Consider the following 24,953-nt stretch of genomic DNA (forward strand, 5'->3'; position numbering starts at 1 on the left):
TTTGTGGTTTTTGAGATGTGTGTGTGTGTGTGTGTGTGTGTGTGTGTGTGTGTGTGTGTGTGTGAGTGTGTGTGTATAAGTGCATCTGTGTGTGTCTGTGCGTGTACACATTTGCATGTGTGTGCGTGTGTGTGTGTGTGCGTGCGTGCGTGCGTGCATGTGTGTGTTTGTGTGTGTGTGTGTGTGTGTGTCTGCTTGTGTGCATCAGACCAATGATTACCTAACCTTCAACAGAGGAGGAAAGGATTCAGAACCATAATTAATTAATGTCACAATTTCAAAGAAGGAGACCAGAAACCAAACCTTTTCAAAGGCTTCCGTAGTATTCATGTGCATTCTTTCATGTTGAAAGTGACTTCTGAGGTCTGTGGGTCTTTTAAGAAGCAGTCTTTAATGTGCTCAGACAACCTTACTGAAGGTCATAGTGGTGTAATTCTGTTTAGAATGTCATCTAAGTTACAGCCTACATAATTATTGTCCTACTGCCCCCTTTATCATTGTCTTTTTAAAATATTCTTGCCTATATATTGTTGTTTTATTACGTTACATATTACATTATTTATTATATTGTTTCTTTATCTTTATGTCCTATACACCAACCACACCATGTCAATTTCCTGTATGTGTGTCATGTGAATATACTTGGCAATAAAACAAATTCTGTTTCTGATCTCTAATCAAACTGTCTCTCTCACAATGTATACCTTCCTTATGTTGCTGCTCATGTAACCAGGAGCACCTGATATGTAATTTATGCTGGAACAGTTCCCAATGCAAAAAAGCCAATGGCCAATACTGGTCTCACATACACATCTATGAACATCTGAGTCAAAGGAATGGTTCATTCTGTGGGGTGGGTTCTGTGTGGGTGCTCTCAAAAGCATCTCTGTAAAACAAACTGTAAAAAAAGAAAATAAATAAAAAACGAGACATTGACAACAGGTGAAAACAATTATACAACCATGAAATCATTCTCTCTCTCACATGAACACACCCAGCAGCAATGTCAGGTGAAAGACATTCCACAGGTGAGTTTCTAAGAGTTAATATCCTAATGGGTCTTTCCACCCATGACCAGTTTATGCTGTAGGAGGTACGGTCATTTTTTTGAAGTACTCTATCTGAACAGAGCACAAAGATACAGCACCGTCTGTTGACAGATGTCTGGTAAGCTCTCTTCACCCATTTTATCTTCGCTCTCATACTCATGGTAATACTGTACAGTCTACATTTGTATGTATATATTCATTGAAAATCTGAATCAGGTTTGGAAAACGGCAGCAACTATATTAACAAACAGTTCTAAGAAAAATGGAGAGCACACGTCTTCAATCGGTAGAAGTCAATGACAGAGGAGAAAGGGAAGAGGTGGAAAATCAAAGGAAAGAGTTCACAGAGCAGAGACTTCTCTTCACCAATCCATGGAAACCATGGCAACAGTCCCGCCCTTGTGTCAAAGGTCAGATGGAAATGGAAAATCGTTACCGTCAGTCGATGCTAACCCCTTCGGTTTCGATTAGTGGCTACTTTGAGGCAAATATGGTTTTCTTCTATGAGTTGTTAATGTATGTCATTGCCATTAGGGTTGTCGTAACGCTTTTTTCTGTCTCTAGAGTGTCTGGTGAGGATGAGGTGTGTTTTGGCATCACTGGTAGGGATGGAGTGGTACTGTTATGCTGCTCTGGGGATTCTGACTGCTTTCCTCAGCTTCCTCATGGACCTGAGCGTGGCCAAGATTCTCAGAGGTTAGACACACACACCCACACACACACACACACACACGTACACACACTAATATTATTAAATTATAATGCATGCTTCTCCCACCTTTCTCAACTCTGCCGCCCCCCCCCCCCACCCTCTCTCTCCTTCCCTCCATCAATTGTAGCTCACCAGTGGTTGTACAGTAAGCTGGAGGGCCACTCTCTCCTGCAATTCCTGTGCTGGACTCTTTACCCGGTCTCACTCTGTGCCCTCTCCACGTCTTTCTCTCACAACATCTGTCCATTTTCAACGGGTAGGACAGTGTTAATAAATAATCTTACACTGATAAAATATATATGCCAAGTATGACCTGCCATAGCTGTCCAGTTACAATGAGTGCAGTATGATATACTGAAGAAGTCCAGACACGAGCTTATCATTCACCTCAGTTACATAATATAGAAAAGATCAGATAATAGGGAGGCTTTCTTTAATCTTTTTTTTAAAGGGAACTTCAGGAAACCGATTCGTTCAGAAACACTTTCTTTCACATGACGTATGATGTTAGCCGACGTATGATGTTAGCCTAAAGGCACTGAATGGCATTTAGTGAGAAGTACTGTAGCCAGCAGAAAAAGTCAAATGTGATCTTATCAGTAAACCTGTCAAAGAACAGTCGTGGTGTAAAAGTCCAACATGGTTCACTTCGTTAGAGGAGGTTTAGATCAAAGCTAACACTTGAAAACGACTAAATCAGTAACATCTATCAGCCTGAGGTTTTAAAACATCCTAAGAACGGCCCCTATTGAAGTAAGTACTCCTTGTGGACAACTGTTTTCATGACAGTTGTCTGTTGTCGATAATGTATTCAGTATTACTTTGAAGTGAAAGTGTGGACAGTAAAGTTTATATTTAATTATCTTCCCTTCTCCTTCCGTTGGCCTTCTCACCCAAGGCTCTGGAGTTCCAGAGGTGAGGACTATGCTGTCTGGTGTGGAGCTGCCACACTACCTGTCCCTCACTAACCTGTTTGTCAAGTTCCTGGGCCTCACCTGCTCACTGGCAGCTGGCAGCACAGTCTTCCTGGGCAAAGTGGTACATACATAATTCCCCTTTCTCTCTCTCTCTCTCTCTCTCTCTCTCTCTCTCTCTCTCTCTCTCTCTCTCTCTCTCTCTCTCTCTCTCTCTCCCTCTCTCTCTCTCTCCAGCCTACCGTCATATCCAAAGAGTTACATTGTTCAATCGCTTGTTTCTGCTCTTCTTTAACTTGAATTATTCCGAAGGTTTTGCCACATCTGTATCTGCCATTCCTCCAGGGTCCATTTGTGCATCTATCCACCATGGTGGGAGCGTATCTCAACCGCCTCTGCACCCTCATTTGTGATGAGAAGAAGGTAATACAGTCTGCATTGGATGAAGATAGGTTAGATTGGTATGTACTCTCTACTATTCACAGATCTATGCCCCTTCTCCTATCCACTCTGTCTTAGGAGAGGCCTAAGGGGGTGATGCTGGTAGTGGCTGCTGCGGTTGGGGTAGCCAGCTGCTTTGGAGCACCTATAAGTGGTTTGTATGTCAGTCACACCACCATGTAGTATGTGGCATAGAGCATCAGAATTTCAACATCCCTTATTTCAATATATTTCACCACTTCATCAGTCTCTCTCTTACTCGTGAAACTAATATTACCCATCTCTATCCCTCTCTAACTCCCTCATTTGTCTTTCTCTTTTGCCATACCCCACCCTCAAACCTTCATCACCTTCTCTCTCCTTCCCCCCTACCCCCCACCCCCCACACACCCCTTTCCCCCTCTTCCTTTACCTGTCTCTATCCACTTTCTCCTCGCTCTCGCTGGTCTTTCTCCCTCTCTTCCTTCTCCTTTCCTTCCTTCCTAGGTGTGTTGTTCAGTGTAGAGGTGATGAGCTCTCACTTTTCCCTGAAGGACTACTGCCCGTGTTTCTTTTCTGCGGCCTGCGGAGCCCTGACCTTCCGTCTGCTCTCTGTGTGGAGCGGGGAGAGAGGTGACCGACCACCACTGACCGGACCTCTGCTCACACACGCCCCCTGTTGGACCACAGGGGAATTACTTTATTTTACTTCATTAGATGTATTGTATTGGGATTGAGATGGTCATGGCCTAATAGAATTGTCTCTGTATCTAGATATGTTATAGACAAAATGATGATTTGATTATGGAAGGGGAAGGATTCAGTATTCGAGAGATGAGGAAGCGCATTATGTTTTGTGCCTACAGAGACTCTTCAAGCCTTGTTTAAAACCAGCTTCTCTGATGACTTGCCCTTCTACCCACTGGAGATTCTGATCTTCGCTATATTGGGGTAGATATGTTTGTCACCATGATGTGAATCATATACAATTCATGTAGGATTCAAAATCAGGGCAGCTTCACATTGGTATTCAAAAACATTAGGCTGTATTAAATCAATTCACTTCCATTCAAATCACTTTAAATTGGCAGCTTCATATGCAAATAGCTTGACATATCTTATTCATATGAATGCAATATGGTAGGTGTTGTTATTCAGCTTTCACTGTAAATTCTGTGATGTTTTGATTTGGCTTAGTATGTCATCATTTCACCCCTGAGCTGTTCGCCGTTCGCTTCCTCTGAGTTGATTCCTCCCTTTCGCTCTCTCTTCTCCCCCTGATGACTTCTGATTACCCATCTCTGCCGCCTCTATTAATATGCCCCAGGCAGCTCTAATTGGGTTAAATATGTTTTTCTCTCCAACAAGGCTGCTGTGTGGAGCAGTGAGCTGTGCCTACCTATTTTGCCATCGTTGGACACTGCGCTTCATGAAAACAAACAAAATCCTAGCCAAAATATTGGCAACAGAGTGAGCAACCTATGTGGGGGAAAAACGTTTTTTATGAGAATCACCTATATTTCGCAAAACATTATTTGATGATGATGATGATGATGACGATAAGTTTGATGTTGATCTAACTTAGTCTACAGAATGGCCTACAAGCATTTTGTGGCCAATTGATACGCTATGATTTATATTCTTCCAAGATACTACATAATATATACTTTAATTGGTATATGTGTTTTATATGTATATATGCTTGTCCCTCTCTAGAAAGGCCCTGTACTCAGGTATGGTAGTATTCGTCCTGGCATCAGTGACATTCCCTCACTCTGCTGGTCAATATATGGCCTCTAAGGTGAGGATTGGTTTAATCAGCTCTATTTTTAGGGACAAACATTTAGCTAAAATGCTTTGCAGATATAGATGATATGCCGCTGCTTGTTTGATTTGACATGTAGGAACGGGAATTGGTTTATAATGCTGACCACGTCAGTTGTTGTCATTTTAACAGAATCAAATGCTTATTTGACAGCGTGTAGCCTTTCTACTGTACCTAGTAAATGTTACTTTTATGATCATTGTTACACAATTTGACATATTAAACAATGTATATCAAGCTGCAACAGATTGTTTTTGTCTCCAAAAGTGAAAAACTCTCCCAGCTTATTGAGAATGTCTCTCCCTGTCCCTGGGAAAATATAAAATGAACATGTTTTTGGACTTTTCAATTGGTTCCATCGTACCAGGCAAACTAAATAAAGTGCAGCTCAAGTAGGCTATTTGAAAGCACTGGAAAAAATGTATTTGACCGAGGTGTGATTTTTACCACAGCACAACATGAAGCAGCTGCTCTCTTCTCTCTTGGACAGCCGACAGTGGGCCTCCCAACCCCTCAATGTTTCTGTGGTGGAACCAAACCTGTGTCCTTGGTTAGAGTGGAGTCCTTCGGGGACCTCTGTCTACCTCACTCTGGGCTTCTTCCTAGTGATGAAGGTAAATGCAATGAAATGGACAGAAGTAATAACAAAATGCAAATATGCACTGAATGGTCCTTGACTGCTAAATTATTTTACGTCGAAAAAGCTAATGCAATTGTGAAATGTATTTCTTTCTATTTCATCTATGGATATGGACCATTTACATGCAGACCGTTTTATATAACTTACATTATGTCACAGATAATTAGGCTAGGCAGTCATTTCTGACAATTGAAATGTGAGGGAGGAAAATAATCAGTCATTTGACTCTCTGTTCTTCATGTGCAGCTGTGGATGTTGGTCTTGGCTTGCACCCTGCCCTTGCCTGCTGGCTATTTCATGCCTGTCTTTATCTATGGTGAGTGAGAGTGGGAAAATGACCGCACATGATAACGATGACTTCACATCATCAACTACCACTACTGAGACCAAACTGATCATTTCCAATGTCACACGATGTCCCTGGGGAATTAAAAAGGGATGTGATATAAACACTCTATTTGATCCTGTTTTCCAGGTGCAGTTATTGGGCGTTTGGTGGGGGAGGGACTGGCTTATGTATCCTTAAATGGTGTGTATTCAGACCAGGAGAGGAATTCCATAAACCCTGGAGGCTACGCTCTGGCTGGTAAACAAACATTACAGAGACACATTGTTTCAAACGAACAAACATCTACATTAATAACATCTACATGTAATTACTGTATGACACCGTAGGTTTGCTTGTTTGATCTAAATATAGACCTCAAAATATAAATAAATATATAATGAATAGGAATGACCTGACTGACCTTTTTTATGTATAAGACCGATATATGCTGTATCTCCCATGCTATAAAGGAGCAGCATCTTTCTCCGGGGCGGTCACACACACGCTGTCTCCCACTCTCCTGGCTCTGGAACTGACAGGCCAGTCCACCTACACTTTGCCCATCCTCCTCGCCACGCTGGTGGCCAACGCCGTGGCACGCTCCAGGCAGCGTCCGTCTTTCTACGATGCCCTCTCCATTAGCAAAAAGCTCCCTTACCTACCCTCACTGCTCAAGGCTTGCCCAACGTGAGTCCCATACAGTACATGCCACAATTCATCTCGACCTTATTGGCTAAAGTGTGCACTTCTTGTGCACTCCCCTACCTTGGTTTAAAAACATATAAAACCATATGGAGGAGGAGTGCACACTATTAGGGAATAGAATTGATTATTCTATATGTTTTTTTTCCATTTACCAAATGTTTTGTCCAGTCATTCAAGAGTGATGGTATCAACTTCCCTCCTACAGGCTCTCTTCCATCCCACTCAGGCAGGTGATGTCTTCCAGAGAGGAGGTGGTGGTGCTGGAGAGAGGAGCGGGGCCAATGGAGGTTCAGCAGGTCCTAATCACCAGTACAGAGGCAGAGATTCCTGTGGTTGACACTCTCGGTGAGTGCATCCACTTCAAAACAACCTCATCCCCCCCCAAAAAGAAAATACACACACACACATTCAATAGATATTCAAACGAATGTAGAACGTTCAATAACATTTCATTTGAGGGGTTTTCAGGGTTTCTACTCTCTATAATTTAACACCTGCTACAACATGCCTCGACAGCTGATGACAACCTAATTGTCACCTATGACAGGAGATAGAGCCGATATGGGCACAAGATGATAGAAAATGTGAAATATTTGAAAGCATTTACTGTGTCAGTTTGTCATTGAGAGGGGGCAGAAACTAATGGAAAAAGGGCTCAAAGGCCAGATGGGACAGCCAAATAATAGATTACTGGTACATGCATTTATATATTTCATTTGACAGAGGGATATATTTCTCATAACAACATAATACACTTCAATTCACTCCCCAGGATGATTGCATCACTGTCTCACCTGCTTCTCTCTTGGTTTCTTAGACTCACACATTTTGCTGGGTTCAATCAACCGATCGGAGCTGCAGATGTTTCTGTGCCAGAACCAAAATAAGGTGAAATTCGTGTTAGGTATGGGTATGTGTTCTGGTGTGAATATGTACTTCAACTGTTAATGCCACATACCTATTATTTCTAGGTTTCTGAGAAACAGTTGGGGGATGTGTGTTCCATTCAGCCTGTTTCTGCTCAGCTCTCCATGGAGACCACTGTCCTGGAGGTAAATGTTTGTGGATATTCTTAACCAGTTCCATATATTCATGAAAAAGGTTCCTGCACTTTATTAAACACATAATAAATGTTATTATTTATGTGCGTGAATATTTGTCCCCTGTGACAGGCTCATGGCATCCTGTGTGTCCTGTGTGCAGAAAGCATGTTTGTGACTGAGAGAGGAAGGCTATCTGGTGTGATCACATGGCAAGAGGTGATGAGTTCCTTCACACACACACACACACACACACACACACACACACACACACACACACACACACACACACACACACACATGCACGCACACACATACTGTATGAGGCATATAAAGTCTCATTCTCTTTGATCTCATTATTGTATTCTCTCTGTGTTTCTCTCTCTCTAACTCTCTCTCTCTCTCACTCACTCTTTATCACACACACAGATGAAGAGAATGATAGAAGACTTGGCAAAAGACACCTAAACCAGAAATGAAACAAAGTGCCCAACCATAACCCATGTCATCAGTATGCCAAACCGGACAGACTGATCCACTCTAGTAATAATACTCCATCTTCATTCTCTAATGATCCAGCTTTGTTCAGCCACCATTATTATTTGCCCCAAGGCTATTTCATTACTATATATTAGATCTTATTGATGTACCCAATTGCTATAATTAAGGAGACCCCACTGTGTGGTTATATGAAAAGTTGTTCATATGGGCACTTCCTGAATAGTGGAAATGTAGGTGATGAAATGTATATGAAACACTTTCTCTATTCAGAACTGTCTGTACAACTGTAATAAATAGATGTTTATGGCAGATATTGTTTGAGAGGATAGCATGTCTTAAGAACGACCTTTTACAGCAAATAATACACACATTGGAAATGAAATGTAGTAGGTCATTAATGTAGCCTGTATTGTCATGCCCCAAACATCCTACTAGTCTGCCAGCTCCTCCCACTCTCTCCTGTCTGTCCTTGTCTGTCCGTTTGTGCTGTGTGTGTGTGTGTGTGTGTGTGTGTGTGTGTGTGTGTGTGTGTGTGTGTGTGTGTGTGTGAGTGTGTGTGTGTGTGTGTGTGTGTGTGTGTGTGTGGGCATGGCCAGCCCCGGTTCCCTATCTTGTTTTCTGTCATCAGTTCCACCTGCTCATTCTACACAACTGAGGATCATTGGCTTCATCACCCCGTCGTTAGCCCTGCTATAAAGACCTGGTCCGGCCTTCACTACTACCCTCTTTTGGTCCAGCCTTTTGCTAAGATTCTGCTCTGTCACCTACGCAGCATTCTGCATTTTCCCTGGGCCTGCAGTACTCTAGCCTGACTCCTGCCTGTCTCGCCCTACCTCCCCTGTCTATCTGCTGGTTCTGCCTGCCTGCCCTGCCCTGACTACCGCCTTGCCCTGCCCTGCCCTGCCCTGCCCTGCCCTGCCCTGCCCTGCCCTGCATGCCAGCCCTACCTGCCCCACCTGCCCTGGCTACCTGCATGCCTGCCCCACCTGCCCTGTCTACCTGCCAGTCCTGTCTGCATGCCTGCCCTGCCCTGGCTACCTGCATGCCTGCCCCACCTGCCCAGTCTACCTGCCAGCCCTGTCTGCATGCCTGCCCAGCCCTGGCTACCTGCCTGCCCCACCTGCCTTGTCTACCCTACCTGCCTGCCCTGTGCATGCCTGTCTGCCCTGGCTACCTGCCTGCCCCACCTGCCCTGTCTGCATGCCTGTCTGCCATGCCTACTTGCTTGCCCTGCCTACCTGCCCTACATGCCTGCCCTGTCTATCTCCCTGCCTGCCTGTCCTCCCTGCCAACCCCTGCCTGCCCTGCTAACCCCTCCCTACCCTCCCTGCCTACTGGTCAACCAGTCTGCCCTTGGAGCTCTGCTCCTATCCCTCATCACTCAATAAATATACCCAGCTATGGGTTTCACCTACATCTGCCTCTCTGTCTGTGTTCTGCGTTTAGGTTCAATTGTCTGACCGTTACACTGTATAGTGTTTTCTATGATGAATACAGCAGTAGGTGTTTGTTCTAAAGCATATGGACAGCTGTTTTAGGATACACTGTATGGTCCATACTATGGCAAAAAGGAAACAATTATTGGTTTACCTGGCCTAGACCATGATATTGCTGCTAATAGCAACTGCATAATTTATTAATATCATTATCATATATCTTTTGTGTAAATATATCTGGTTTATGCATTATAATTTACTTTCAGAGTAACTCTCACCATTCCAACATTGAATTAAGACTTTGGATGAGCGCTTGACACGTAATGAACAAGGTAACACTGCTGTTTGACATCTGTTTGGTATCGCTTCTGTTCTTATAGTTTACTCTCAGAGCAGAAATATCCATTGTTGTGGTGGTGAACGTCAAATTAAAATCAGTTGATTGCTCTTTGGAATGAGAGCATATTACCCCTTCCATTACTTATTGTGTTCTTCTACAATATCTCTTCTATCTGTTGGACACTATTCAAAACTACATCAGAGCAACAAAAGCAGAGAACATAGTGTGCAACATAGCAAGCAAAAAATGGTTGATGGTGTAAACCTCTATCAAAGGAATGTGAGGCGCGATTCAATTCTCCCTTTATCACCCCCCTCTCTATCCTCTCTCAACCTTCAATCTTACTCTTTCTTTTCTCTGCAAATCCCCCTTCCTTCTGCCCCATCTTCCCTCTTAGAGAAGTGTGAGTAATAGCTAATCATAGATGGGAGGCAGACAGATAATTGGGTACATCCTTTCTTTTCCGCCATTCTCTCTCCTTCTCCTATCTCTGACGGTTGAAGGCAGAACCTGAATGAAGACACAATTTTCGAATCTTCAATAATAGAATGCTTTTTCAATGCCTGACATTTAGTTGCGGCTTATTTGTCTTATCTTTTCAATCCAACAAAAAAATTAAAAATCTATAAAAAATAAAACACCAGATAAGAGTAGTTGACAGATGGATTTGTACATAGAATTACATTGTTCACAACATGACGATGTATACAGTCCACTGTTACACTGTTACATTCGCTGAAGTTTTTTCAGTGGCTATGAGGTTGATCTATGTGCATTTGTGGATCTAGAACATTTCAACTGAAAAGTCAAATAGAATTCTGTGAATCTCTATTTCTCCCTCCCTCTCTCTCTCCTTCTCTCTCACTTTCACACTCTGATGTTTCTGTGTCCTTGCTGTGCAATCACAATCACTTTGAGAACAGCTCTTGAATAGAGTCTGAGAGTGTCTTTGGCCTGGTCCAACAGTAGCTAGGTCCCCTTGTTATGTCTCCTTTTAAATAACGATGACAGTGTTCCACAACATGTCCCTCAGTGTGTGCTCCTCAAATCCTAGTTGTAAAAAACTTCATCTTCAGATAGGGAACTGCTATCTACATGTCGAACAGTGGCCTCTGCAGCCACAGCACTCCGATCCTCCAGGGGCTGCTGGTTGTCTGATTGAGAGGGTGAAATGGGTGAAATGGAGGAAGCCGGTTGTGAAGGACGCAGAGAGCCACTGTCATTGTTGGCCTGGGCATGGATGCTGTACAGATGCTGAGGGACCCCAACACTGCCACCATCCAACAGGAACTGAGACAGGAAGTGGCTGTCTGTGTCTGTAGATAAACACAAATTGTCATTCAGAGATTATTATGTGAGAGAACATCTCACCATAACATTAGCACACAACAGCACAGAAACGAAAGAAGGAAGGATGGGTTGGAATTGAAATATTGATATATAAAACATGAAACCTTGATATATAAAACATGAAACCTTGATATCGACCAAGATTATCTTTTTTGCACCGATAGTCTTGGTTTGCATGGTCAGTACCTTGCTGTGAGTGTAAACTGGTGGAGGGCTGATCCCAGCTTTCATGCATAGACCAGACATTCATGGCTGCTTCAGCCAAGGCAAACTGCTCCGCGACTCCTGAGAGACCAAGGGACACACAGTAGATCTGCCATGATTGACTCTGTCAGAAGATCACCTCGAACTGTTCTCTCAATTCACACTTCAGAGACAATGGAAAATAGCAGTAAATTCAAATCTCAGTCGCTTCATAAGACTAAGACCACCTATTGCATCAAAACAGTAATAAGAGACTTAGGATCTGAGACAAATCACCCGTTGTTTTGTCTCCTAGAAGCAAGGCTTCCTCTCTGCTTACCTGCGGCAAAGCGGGCTTCCTTGATTTCGTCGGTCAGGTGGGAGTAGAGCTGCTCATCCTCCTCCAGCCCCGCCCCTCCCCAGACCCCCCCCCCCATTTTGCTTGAGCCCGGTTCACAACTGCTCCCGCCCCCCCAGCCCTTCCACTCGATGAGGTGGGCCACACGCCCCTGCGCCATGGCTGTGGGCTTGGTGATGTGATCCTTGATGGTTGCCACCAGACCTGAGTGAGAAGTAAGGAGAGAAAAGGGAGAGGTGGAAAAGGTGGAAAAGAGCATGGGTAGGGAATGGTCGGGAAGAGAGGGACAGCATTTCCAGGTGAGAAATAGATATATGAGTTAAAGAAAGACGACAGCAAAGACTGAATGAAGCTTAATGAACAGAGGGAAATTTCTCAATTTCCACTAAGAATATTGAGAACAGAACAGGATATATTTTTCTCACCATGTTAGATTAAAATAAGATAAGATTCAACTTTATTGTCATTGAACAGAGCACAAGTACTGAGACAACGAAATGTAGTTTGTGCATATGTCTCCCCCCAGGGAGTGAAGTCAGCTCTCTTCAACACCCCTGGAGCAGTTAGGGGTTAAGTGCCTTGCTCAAGGGCACAACAGCAGTGGTAGGCACCTTAGATATGATGCCAGCAACCCTCCAGTCACCAGCTCACATCCGGCTTCTATTACATCCAAGACCTATGCTGGCCAGCCTCTTTAACCCCTAGGCTACCTGCCTACGTCATAGAATAATACATTGAATTCTTCATAGATTTTTTTTTTTATCAGCGTCAGTAATTACTACCAGGTAATTAAGGGACTCTAAGAGTGTTCTCAGCTATTTTCGAAGAACAAAGTCTTCGTCAGAAGGAAATCTGTCGACCTTTTAGTAGTCAGCCCTCTCCTACTCTATTTGTATAATATATTCATTGGTTTTTCATCAACTTTGTAATTACACTGTCAGGATTAAAAAGGCTGTCACTGTTCAGGAAGCCATTAGCCACATAAACTACAATAATTAACTTACAGCTTGAGAAGTGAAGCAAAAACAGGTAGAATAGAATAAAAGAGAGAGAAAGATGAGATAAGCAATTGCAAGGGAAATTACATTAGTCATTTCCTGTGGCGACAGACAGTTTCTGTGCTTCCGTCTCAAATGAATGATTCATTAGGAAAACAAAACAGAGCAAGAAAGAAACAACAGAATCAACAGAATCTGGACAATCTGGCTATATCTCACCCAGAAGTGAGGAAGTGGCCAACTCCCCGATGTTATACCCACTGCTGCTCTTCTTATCTGACATGACGCCATTAGTGGGGGGGTGGCCGCCCTAGAGAAGACACCACATGGTCAGAGGACAAGGGTGTTATGTCAGAGGACTGCTTAGTTCCATGCAGTAATAGTTTCTATGAAGCTTACAGGTATGAAATATGGATATAATGTGAGAACAAACCTTGCCAATGAACTGCTCTTCAGACTGGGGCTGCAGTGCCGTCATTGGGTGCTGGGGGGCACGCTGGAGCTCTGTAGAGGAACACATTATGTTATGTTTCTTGTGTAACCGTGTGCGTGTGTGTGTGTGTGTGTGACTGTTGTTGGCGGGTGTCAGGGTCTCTGAAGCCCAGATGAGCAGCCAGTGAAGGGCAGGGTCAGGTTGAGAGGGTTGGGGGGATGAACTGGAGAGGGAAACCGTGCTGAATACACATGCAGTCATTAAGCTGTACGTTGCATGTTAGCCAAGGTCCCCAATTGATTCTTAATTGAGATGGGTGAGGGCTATATGAGAGACATGACTAAAAATGATCCAGGTCTGTTCTTTGTGGTCCGTGTGTAATCAGATGAGACATTGACAAAAATTGATTGTCTTTCACCCCCCACCCCACCCCCCCACCCCCCGCCACACACACGCACGCACACGCGCACACACACACACACACACACACACACACACACACACACACACACACACATACACACAGGGGATCCCCTGGGAAGTGTTGTCGAGACATTTTGCTGTCGCTATGGAAACATGGAAGCAACAGAAGTAGAGTGATCCCCGTCCATTATCCTCAAGCATGCAGACACACACATACACACCCTTGCACACACATACACACATACACGCCCTCGCACACACATACACACATACACACATACACACATACACATATATCTCCCCTGGAGGTTGACAAATCCATCCCAGATTGGCTTTATCCCGGGCAGCTTGGCTTTATCTTAGCTGAGCATTAGATTCCATTATCAGGTCAAGAGGTCATCATACCCCAATTTTTCTATTGCATACCCCATCTTGCTAATTAAGAATGTCAAGGACAATGTCTATGTCTGTATAGTATGGAGCTTTCCCCCCTGGTGCACACATACACACACACACACACACCCCTCCATCTCTGGTACTGGAGAGCCCCTATGGGCACACACACTCTGGTGTAGCCACAGCAAGAGCTCCTGCTACTTTTCCTTTTCCTTTTACTCTTCACAGCTGTATTCAGTGTTTTCAGAGACGGCAATTCACAGGTACAAATTAAAAAATTGACATTATTTTCTCATGATGGGTTTCTTAATATGACATTGATCCCAACAATCATTTTGAGACATAATTTTCTTTCCTGAGAGCACCATACCTGAATAGAATTATACACAGACACACAGACAGACAGTGGGACGGACTGACAGACAGACAGTGGGACGGACTGACAGACACGCAATAACACTGACCTTTGTGACCTTTGCAGAGGCAGGCACCCATGATGATGAGACAGCCAGTCAGTTATCTGTTTACCATTGTGACAGACAGAGAGGGATGAGTGGAGGGAGAGAGAGTGACCAAAAGAAATGCAAACACAGAAAGAGAGAAGAAAGTAAAGTAAAATGTGACGATACACCAGATCTCTCCTTCGCTGTATGCCGAAGCATTGCCTGTCCTCTCCCGATCAGAAGGTGAGAAAGAGAGAGAGAGAGAGAGAGAGAGAGAGAGAGAGAGAGAGAGAGAATGAGAGAGAGAGGGGGAGAGAGATAGGGGGAAAGCATTTTGTGTGCAGCCTCAGTGTCCCCTCCCCTCCTCTTCTCTCCTCCCCCTCGCTTTATGCTGTTATTCTCTCTCTCTGTCTCTTTCTCTGTCTCTGTATCTGTCTCTGTCTCTGTCTCTGTCATTGTCTCTGTCTCTGTCTCTGTCTCTGTCTCTTTCTCTGTCGCTGTCTCTCTCTCTCTCTCTCTCTCTCTCTCTCTCTCTCTCTCTCTCTCTCTGTGTCTCTCCACCTGTCTCTTTCTCTGTCGCTGTCTCTCTCTGTCTCTGTCTCTTTCTATGTTGCTGTCTCTCTCTTTGCCTCTGTCGCTGTCTCTGTCGCTGTCTCTGTGTCTCTGTCTCTCTCTCTCTCTCTCTCTCTCTCTCTCTCTCTCTCTCTCTCTCTCTCTCTCTCTCTCTCTCTCTCTCTCTCTCTCTCACACACACACACACACACACACACACACACACACACACACACACACACACACACACACAGTACTGCAAAAATATATATATCAATCCACTCTCCAAAAGGAAAGTTATTGCACTAAAAGTCAGTGCTCACAATTACACTCATAGGTGGGATTTTGAATTGACTGCTTATAAGGAATGGCAAGAACACAGCTATGACATATTTATCAACCCTAGTCATCAAAACAAATACATAAATCCATACAGGCAACAGGTAGAGATGAACAGAACAAACTTTTATCCACAGCCTGACTCTCAGGAATGAACCTACTACACAATAGAAGCCCATGTTACACACCACATGATTACAAGGCAAAACTGTCATCGCTTTCTGTCTGACTCTTATTAATATTCAGGAGCATATCCATACATAGTATTTGATAGATAGTGACTGTAAATATTATATAATTTGACATTTAATGCCAAAACTGGATAAAAGACTGAATAAATAGTATATATATAGTATATTGATAGTATAATAATAATTTCAATGTGTTACCTATCAATATTCCTTTTGTCACTGTTTCAGCCCGATGACATCATCCTCAGCAATGGGGAATGGGGAAATCATGTTCCCATGGCAACCCACAGCTTGATGCTTTCAAGCTTTTCCTGTTCTAATCTCCAGAAGAGGGATGAAGGTAAATGTGTGATGAAATGTATTTGAAGATGGAGTAGTTTAGTTTGATAACAAGTTGTGTAATTGTTGGAAATCTTCTCCATTCCACAAGTCTCAAATATAAAAAATCTGTTAAGACCATACCTACTTGAAAGCAGTAGAATAAATGAGGCTTTGAAGGAGACAGGTCAGCGTAAGTGTTAGAGAGAGTGGATGCTGAGAGTGTGAGTGGAACAGAGGGGAGAAGCAGAGGAGCAGCCTGACCCCTTGTGGTATGAATATAGAAGCATAGTATTTTCTGAACTGATAGAATGTAAGTTATTTTGACTATTTTTAAGTTATTATGAGTAGGTGTAGCTGAATTTGGGGTAACTTAATCCATTGACACAACACAATTGAAGGGAGAAAACACAAATTCTGCCCCTATCTTCCAATGTCCCTTGCCCCTGACAAAAGGCTGTGATCTCCCAGAGAATTTTTACAAGCTGCCCTCCTCTCTACCTCTCTCTATATCTATAATTTAGTATTGAGGGTAGAATGCAAAATGTTTCTATGAAGTGAAATTGATTGAAATTCTATTTGACCATAATTATTTGCTCTGGTCAAATAATTGTTTTATTAACACTCAGATTATTAATATTAAGATATACTTTGCTATTAACTAAATATAGCTCAATTTCCATGCCATGCATCCATATTGTAACTGACATCATATTAGGCCCTACACAAGATGTGAAGAAAAAAACAGCATATATAAAAAAGTATAACATCTGTTGGATATCTGGTCATCCCTCCCAAAATATATACAAGAAAAACAGCACAGTTGTTACTGTTACACCTACATCCGTCACCAACACATCACTGCTGTGCAAATCTTCAGCTGTTTAAGCCTCCAGAACAGTGAAGCCACTTTTGATCGAACTTGTCAATTCAAACACAAACAATATTATTGATATTTATGTCAACAATTCTGACTGAATCATAGGCTACAGTAAGAGAGTGTTTGTTTCCTCAAGAAATCTCTGAAGTATAGTTCGTTTAATTGCCCTCCCTAGAGTGCATGTGCCTCGCCCTCCTCTCCCTGCTATCCCACAGCCTGTCTCGACCCCATTCTTTCTCTAAACGTCTTTCTTGGGAGTGTAGATAAACAGCCATTCTCATATCCAGTGCCTAAAACAACGACATTCTATTGTCAGACTGTGTTATTATTGAAAGACTTGTATTGAATTTCTATGTTCCTCTCCTCCTCTGTCTCTAGCCTTGTTTACATATTTCCATCGCCAAGAATGACAGAAATAAATCTGTAATTGACACAAATTAATCAGTAATTTTATTAAAAGACAGTTTGTGTTTAAATACAGTTAATCTGCAGGGTGTCACCATGTGAAAGATGCAGAGTTTAGGCTGAAATAATGGGTCTGGAAGCACTTTATTGAATATTGATGTGAAAATGTTGTCCTTGCTCCAACACTTCCCAATACCATAGAACTTCAATACAAATGTGTTTGTATATTCACATTCACAAGGAGGTCCTACTTCATTGTTTCAAAATAAACGTTTAAAATAAAATCAGTTTTTACAGTATAATATATATATATATATGTATATATGTGTGTGTTTGTGTGTGTGTGTGTGTGTGTGTGTGTGTGTGTGTGTGTGTGTGTGTGTGTGTGTGTGGATTTGACCATTTTAGACCATTTATGTTGGTGGTAAGGGAAAGAAAATAATCTCTAAATATCCCCATAAATCTGTGTACATTTTATTTTATTTTTTATTTAACTTTTATTTAACCAGGAATTTAAAAATCTCTTTTACAAGAGCGTCCTGGCCAAGACAGGCAACAGCACAACTACAGGGTTACATACAGTACATAAAACAAACATATATCAGTTTAAAATAAAGACAAGGACAAATTACAGAACCATCATCATTCAAAACATTTGCAGCCAGCTGTGCTTGAATCCATGTCACTTAAGAGCATTTTAAAAGCAGCCAGAGAAACCAGCTCCCGAAGGTTCAGGTAGTTTTGCAGCTGATTCCAGGCGGAGAGAGCAGCATACCTGAAGGCCCTTTATCCCAGTTCAGTATGGACTCTAGGGACAGTCAATAGGAATAGGTCCTGTGAGCGAAGTCCATAGTGGCCCGCACTTTTTTGCAGGATGTAGTTCAGTCGAAGATAAGTTGGTAGGAGCCCAAGAATAGCCTTGTATATAAGGATGTGCCAGTGGTTGAGTCTGCGGGCAGACAAGGCAGACCATCCAACCCAAGTATATAAAGTACAATGGTGAGTAAGGGCTTTAAAGTTAGTGATGAATCTCAGTGCTCCATGGTAAACAGTATCCTGCGAGTGTAGACAAGGCGAGGATGCATTCATATAGAACACATGGCCATAGTCCAGCACAGACATAGAGGTGGCAGCAACAAGTCTCTTTTTGGCTTAAAATGAAAAAAAACAGGCCTTATTCCTGAAGTAAAAACCCAATTTCACCTTCAGTTTTTTAATTAGTTGTTGAATGCAAGGCTTAAAAGAGAGAGAATCGTCAATTGTAAATCCTAGGTACTTCCTAGGATTCTACTTAATGTGAGACAGACTCAATCTTAGACTTCTGAACAGTGGTGATAGAAGGGAGGTTCAGAGGCTTGGATGTAGCATTCGAAAACATCATACGTTTGGTTTTGTCAGCATTCAAAACAAGTTTTAGATCACACAGGGTTTGTTGTACAGTATTAAAGCAAGTTGTAGCTGACACAGAGCCTGATTTGGTGTGGATGCAGCAGAATATCACAGTGTCATCAGCATAAAAATGGAAATTTGCATTTTAGACATTCTGATCGAGACTGTTGATAATGAAAAGTAACCGTCCCTGGACCGATCCCTGTGGCGCGGCCTTAGATATACCATTACATTGCAATATCTCAGCCTACAGATGAATATTACATTAACATTATTACTAAAAACTAAACATTATTACATTATGTTTAGTTTTTAGTTTAGTAATAAGTCATGACAACCTCCTGAGATATTGATACATCATGACAAATTCCCTCATAAATGCACCCATTTAAATGAACGAGAAAGCTTCTATTGCTAGAGCTAGATGTGGGATGGGACATGTACTGTATGGAGCGAGCTTAGTTCAGACACTCTAACCAGGCCACTCTAAGCAGGCCAGCCCGATAGTGGAAAAGGGGCTTAAGTCAGTGCTAGCTGTCTGTCAGGTGACCCATCAGCTGTTTACACCCAATATAATCACATATGGCAGCCTATTTAAGTGGTCAGTCTATAAACCTCTCTGTAGCTACGAGGGTGTTGCTATTGTTTTTGTTCACACCACCACCCCCAGCCTCCACCTGCTTCACCTGCCATGTAATATACATATACCTATGTGCTGTAGTCATTTATAACTCCCAGGCATGGAGCCCTCCAAATACGCCAAACCTAATCGTAACAATTTTATACTCAATAAATGGTTCAACTAAGATGTGAGTGTTTGTGACTGAATTTATGTTTTGGAATTCACACTGCTTGCAATTGTGAGTAAAGCCACAAGGGGCATTGTTTGAGTTTTTGTTCACTGACAAAGGACAGACACTTTTTACTGTATCAACGATGGCACAGATATTTGTGCAATATAAGACTTTCAGGGAGATGTGAAGTAATTAGGCCTATACTGTTGTCAAATCATGTTGTTACATGTGGACTGATTAGGAAAGGTTGTATCACATTTGTCTCAGTGTCTTAAGATATTGTCTGACATGTCTACATATTCAATGCAATGTTGTGTCTCATTGTTCCAGATCTCCAACTGTTTTCAGCACAATGAAATCATAATATTAACTAAAGGATTCATTGCATGATTGACTGAAGAGGTTTCAAACCACTGTCTGCAGAATGACCACTGTCTTTCTTTTCCCTCTTTTCCTGTCTCTCTTAATCTCCCTCTCCTTTTCTTTTCCTTTTTTTCTCCAAAACTTTGGCCGACACTTTCTGCTGCACACAAAGACATTTTGATGGCAAATCCCCTAAATGGCTGCTTTGTCCTCAAAAGTGTGGGGTTTTGGGGGGTATGGTGCTATGGTGCTGCCTTGCCTGCAGCTAAGTTGGCAAGGTCTCTCCAAGGCCACACCGACAGGAAATTGCATTAATCCAAAACTGGGCAGAAGTAATTTCCCCTTTGGTTCTTAAAGCGATGCCAGAGCAGGGGACCACCTCGGCCGCACGGTGTGGCCCATCATCAGGCCTGAATAACAGGACTCAGAGGCCTCGGGGCCAGACAAATACTCCCTTCCATACACTCCCTAATTGGTTTAATGACTGTAATTATCTGCTAGGGTTCACGTCGCAGGAACGATTAATGGCCTCGAAAACATATGTAGACAGGAGGAAATTAGGAAGGGGGGGCAAGAGAGGAAGAATAGCAGTTCAGGGGAAAAGAGGCAATAAAGTTGGAAAGAGACGTGTCATGCTGTGAGAGACTGTCGGCCAAGAGAAATAGTTGGGACTTATCGTTTCTTTGTTTGTTTCTATAAACACATATTTGTTAAACCCTGGAGTCATATGCTGCATATAGGTGGGGTATAACTTGAGTCTCTGATATTGTAGACCTTGCTTGGTTTATCGACACTGAGAATTATCTAAATAGAACCTGGGGCACACATGCACATTTACAACCAGACTACCACCCATATTGTATGTGATAAAATCTGAAAGCTTTTAAAGAACAAAATCCCCCCTTATGAAGCACCAATGAGACTCCACACAGACCAAAACAACGTAATTAGATTGTATTCAGTAAAATAGGTGAAATAAGCTCTGGAGGCCAGATTTTGTGGGGGTTGCTTTAAAAAGCAGCTTGTTTTTCCATACAGGGAAACTGAATAAGAGATCGTCGCAAGTATATGAAACATATCTAATAATCTAGGACAAAAAAGCTCTCTGATGAGAATGTACTGAAAACAGGAAAATGGGAGAAATAGTTAGGAGGAATTAAATTAGAAAAAGTCTGAGAGTAAGGGAAAGAAAGAAGAGCCAAAAGACGGAGGAAGACCAATATAGACACAAATTGGAGGATGTGTTTTTTGGTCAAGAACCCATCTCTAAAATTAGCATGAATGTAAATTCCACAATGTTGCCGGTTTAAATACACATATGAAAATGGGAGCTCGCTATGCCGAAAAAAGAGTATAAAGGAAAAATCATACATGAACAGTAGCATAAGCATTTCTTTAAGTTTTTATTTTTTCTAATGAAAGTTTTCGAGAAGAACAGAGACATTTCAAAAGCCACAAAAAGGAGAAAAGCTAAAAAAACGAAGGACACAGCCCCCACACAGAAGAATCCACAAGGGTAGGTTTAACTACAGATGCAGGCATAGACTCACAGCTTTCAACACAATCACCACACATGCTATTGTGGCCTGAAGCTAAGCCCCGGATGGCAAAAACATGTGACAGGGTCTGGTAAAAACGTCCTCAAGTAGGACAAGATCATTTTTCAGTTTCAGTTCACAGATCATGAAAGTGCAGGTTGTAAGCGTTCAAATGATGTGTCATACATTGGAATCTGAAAATAGTTGAAGAAGACATGCTTATTTGAATGTTGGTAGGCCTACACCTCGAACCAAATAACGGAGAAACTCGCTCTGAATCAAAACACACGCAAAACAGCTGCTAGTTGCTAGCACCTAAAATGGAACATCACTATGAACATCTAACTGCATATTTAGCACATCACAACATGCTGATAGAACATCAACATGCTAAAAACACATAAGTAAGTAGCCTTGAGAACCGATCGTTCTCTCGAGCCTAATGGCCCTTAGGGGGCAGGAGCCTATCTCCTGTTTCTGTAGCGTGAGGCGGCTTGATGTACAAGTACACCCCCTGGACATGACACTGGTATGTCACAGGGTCTTACCCCAAATCCAACCCTTCATCCAACCCTTCATGAGTGTCAAGCAGGGAGGCATCGGGTACCATTTTTATAGTCTTTGGATGACTTGGCTGGGGATCGAACTCATGACCTCCCAATCTCAGGGCAGACACGCTAACCGCAAGGCCACTGAGCTAGTTAAAAACACACAACTCCACATAATTAGATGATCACACAGTCCTTGCTTTTGAACGTGTCCTTAAACGTAAGTTTGTTTACAACACTGAAGTTTTTTTTTTTTTTAAAGAAGCTTTTTTCATTTTTCGCGACTTGAGAATTGCCGACATGCAGACCTTTTCACCAGACCGTGTTACATATACTGTATACCCACACACGCACACACAAACACGCACAGACACACACAGACACACACAGACACACACACACACACACACACACACAGAAAGAGCAAATACACAACTAAATAACATGTGCACAGTACAGCAACTTACACATATATGCTGATATGGATTCAACAAAACACAAACATGGATAAACATATTGAGCAAAAAATAGCCTGTTTCTTTTTTTACTCTAGGATGTTATAAAAAAAACTTTCACTGCATATGAGACACAAATGAGAGAAGGGTGGAGAAAATGGAAAATCGCAGAGCACATTCTTGGTTTACAGTCCACACAAAGCCAATACCATTTCCAGGCATTCCATTCAGCTCAAAGAACCATAGGTCAGGCCACACAGTAGGCCAAGCCAAGGACAAAGACCACCTGCGCATACAGGCATTACATTGTTCACATGCTCTGTCTACCTGTACAATACCCTTGTTACTTCTTTGTCCGCCAACTTTCCCAGATAGATTAATGCAGTATCTAAATATTGACATTCTATTTCAAGTGTGTTCGTCTTATCTGTGGAATGCATTAAAGGCTTTGTTACCTGCATCAATCAACTCCAGCTGATACATTCAAATGGACGGCGCCAGACCCCAGTCTCTCCCAATACAACGTCAGTTAAAATTAGATTAGAACAGGGCTTGGTCAACATTATAGAGCTGGGCAGGTGTGGACTTGCTGGACTGCATGGTACAGCAATTCCTTCATCTATATCTTGACCTTGACTTAGAGTGTATCTTATATCGAAAAAAAATCAACAACGCCAGTTTGTTTTCAAATAAATTCATTAAAGGAGAATTATCTGTGTCATTATGAAGAAGTTAACATTTAAAAGTAACATTTTCAAGGTCACACCAGTTGAGGCTGCTCTCTGTTAACTTGTCCTGGTAACCTACAATGAGGTATGACATTGATTAATGTTCTACATCAAGTCTAAATGTGCTATAACTGAACATGATTTTCCCTGTGTCTAAAACCCTCACTTCCAGAGAATGATACAATTGACTTTGCTGTGACATCTATACACCATAAAATGGATCACATTAAATGTATACATTTATAGTTTTTTGGGAAGCATTTGAAATGTCCCTTTTTCAGAAGACAAGGAATTAAATCAAAAGAATGAATAATAAAAGGCAACCATTTTTATTATGACTGAAAAGCAACCTTCAATTACAAATAAATCCCAGCTCAGTGTTATTATGACAATAAATAAAACAAAAAAATAAATAGGCTATTAAATACAAGTATAAAACAATAGAAGTAAAAGAAAGTGTTTACTTTTTGATCAAGGTACTGCCAGATTTGCTACAGTAAGAGATGTTGACATCCCTTTGATGAGAGTTACCTAAATTGAACATCATGGGTTATTATCATATAAAAACACAAAAGTTAAATTAAACATAAAAATGGCAATTGTATCCAATAAACCCCAAACAAAAATATCCCTTTTCCACAATGGAAATCTATCAAACTACAAAAAGTGTTATACAAGACTGCATATATGAAAACACAGAGCATCATATCTTTGAAAATCCCAAAAAAACGATGGCAAAATTCAAGTAGTGGGGAGAGCGTCAGTAACAAAGTCATTTGCAGTCACCATTTAAGACCTTTGGGAGAAAGATGCATACTATCATAAATGTCAGGAAGCTGGTTCTTGGACTAAAGAAAATTAAAACACCATTGGCATTACTATAAACAGGTACTTAATGAATGGAATGCATGAAGAGAATAATGAATACACCAAGTTTAATGCTATATGCATTGTCAAAGCAAATAGTTTCATCCTACAAAAATTTTACTGAACACCATACAATAAATCAGGATAAACCAATAGAGTAGAATATTAATCTACATTCTGATAGAAAATAACTAGTTGAAACTGTCACATTGAAATTCCATCAAACAAAATGAAATCACCATCTGAAATCATTACATGAAGCATTTATAATCTTCCAAAAGTCATCATCGCTACCATATAAATGTCCTAATTTTTTTGGGCATTTTGTTTTTAGCCAACACACCATTTAAGCCAAACACACACAATGTATTCCTGACTTGATAAAGCTTGAAACAATGCATGTATTCATTTTCAAATGTAATCCATATTTAGTCAAAGTCAAAGTCAAACACAATGAATTAATTTTTTCCCTTCTGCCTCATTCAATTTAAAATATGATGATGTAATGACTTCATAATGACAATAATTGCAAGATTGCTGGTCTTTCCTTTAGACAACTCAACCGAGATTATTATTGATTTAAGTGCTACAGTACATTATAAGTGATGTTCTTGATCCCAACGCTTTTGAGAAGGACCTATTAAACAAAAGCCTTTGGAGCTAGCTGAAACTGTACATAATGAGTACCTCATATCTTTTCATAGAAACCTAAAGATCATAGGATCATAGCTCAACTGCATCAAGCCCAGAGTGGGCATAACAGTAAGCAACAACATCTCAATTCAGACCTTTAAGACAGTAATCTCCAGTCTGTATTCAAACACCTATGCCAATCTTTGGCCAGCTCTTTCCCATTTCAAGCCCGATCTCTGATTTGAGTCCTTTATCATTGGTTTAGCAAGAGATGACAGGCTGGAATGGTGAGATGCTGTGACATCAGCACCACAAGCTTCAATCCCAGAGGGCCACTGTAGTCTAACTCTCAAACAATGTCATTGGTTGAACTAAGTGTCACTTGATTTGTCACTTGAGAGAAATTGGGTCAGCACAAGCCATTCTGAGAGAGCTCTTGCATGTAAGACTTGTTTTGTT

At 41.7% G+C, this 24,953-nt stretch overlaps 2 protein-coding genes across 2 annotated transcripts; one reads left to right on the plus strand and one right to left on the minus strand.

The window, feature by feature from the left end:
- Nucleotides 1–1,311: 1,311 nt before the first annotated feature.
- clcnk (chloride channel K) lies at nucleotides 1,312–8,789 on the plus strand (the record flags this gene model as incomplete). Its single annotated transcript, XM_080534501.1, has 19 exons — nucleotides 1,312–1,459; nucleotides 1,614–1,745; nucleotides 1,889–2,017; nucleotides 2,660–2,799; nucleotides 3,021–3,098; nucleotides 3,195–3,270; nucleotides 3,603–3,728; nucleotides 3,962–4,046; nucleotides 4,464–4,565; nucleotides 4,812–4,896; nucleotides 5,373–5,534; nucleotides 5,807–5,876; nucleotides 6,036–6,146; nucleotides 6,359–6,575; nucleotides 6,820–6,938; nucleotides 7,411–7,481; nucleotides 7,565–7,645; nucleotides 7,766–7,852; nucleotides 8,763–8,789. 19 exons carry the CDS (start codon nucleotides 1,312–1,314, stop codon nucleotides 8,787–8,789), a joined length of 2,046 nt encoding a protein of 681 aa, XP_080390627.1.
- A 2,171-nt stretch (nucleotides 8,790–10,960) lies between these two features.
- On the minus strand, nucleotides 10,961–14,546 carry fam131c (family with sequence similarity 131 member C; the record flags this gene model as incomplete). The annotated part of the gene is made up of 6 exons (XM_080534502.1): nucleotides 10,961–11,226; nucleotides 11,447–11,545; nucleotides 11,784–12,005; nucleotides 13,019–13,109; nucleotides 13,233–13,303; nucleotides 14,516–14,546. The coding sequence occupies 6 exons, from the start codon at nucleotides 14,544–14,546 to the stop codon at nucleotides 10,961–10,963; spliced, it is 780 nt and encodes a 259-aa protein (XP_080390628.1).
- Nucleotides 14,547–24,953: the final 10,407 nt, after the last annotated feature.

This window comes from Nansenia antarctica, assembly GCF_963989245.1.
Source record: "Nansenia antarctica genome assembly, chromosome: 6".
Lineage (NCBI taxonomy): Eukaryota > Metazoa > Chordata > Actinopteri > Argentiniformes > Microstomatidae > Nansenia > Nansenia antarctica.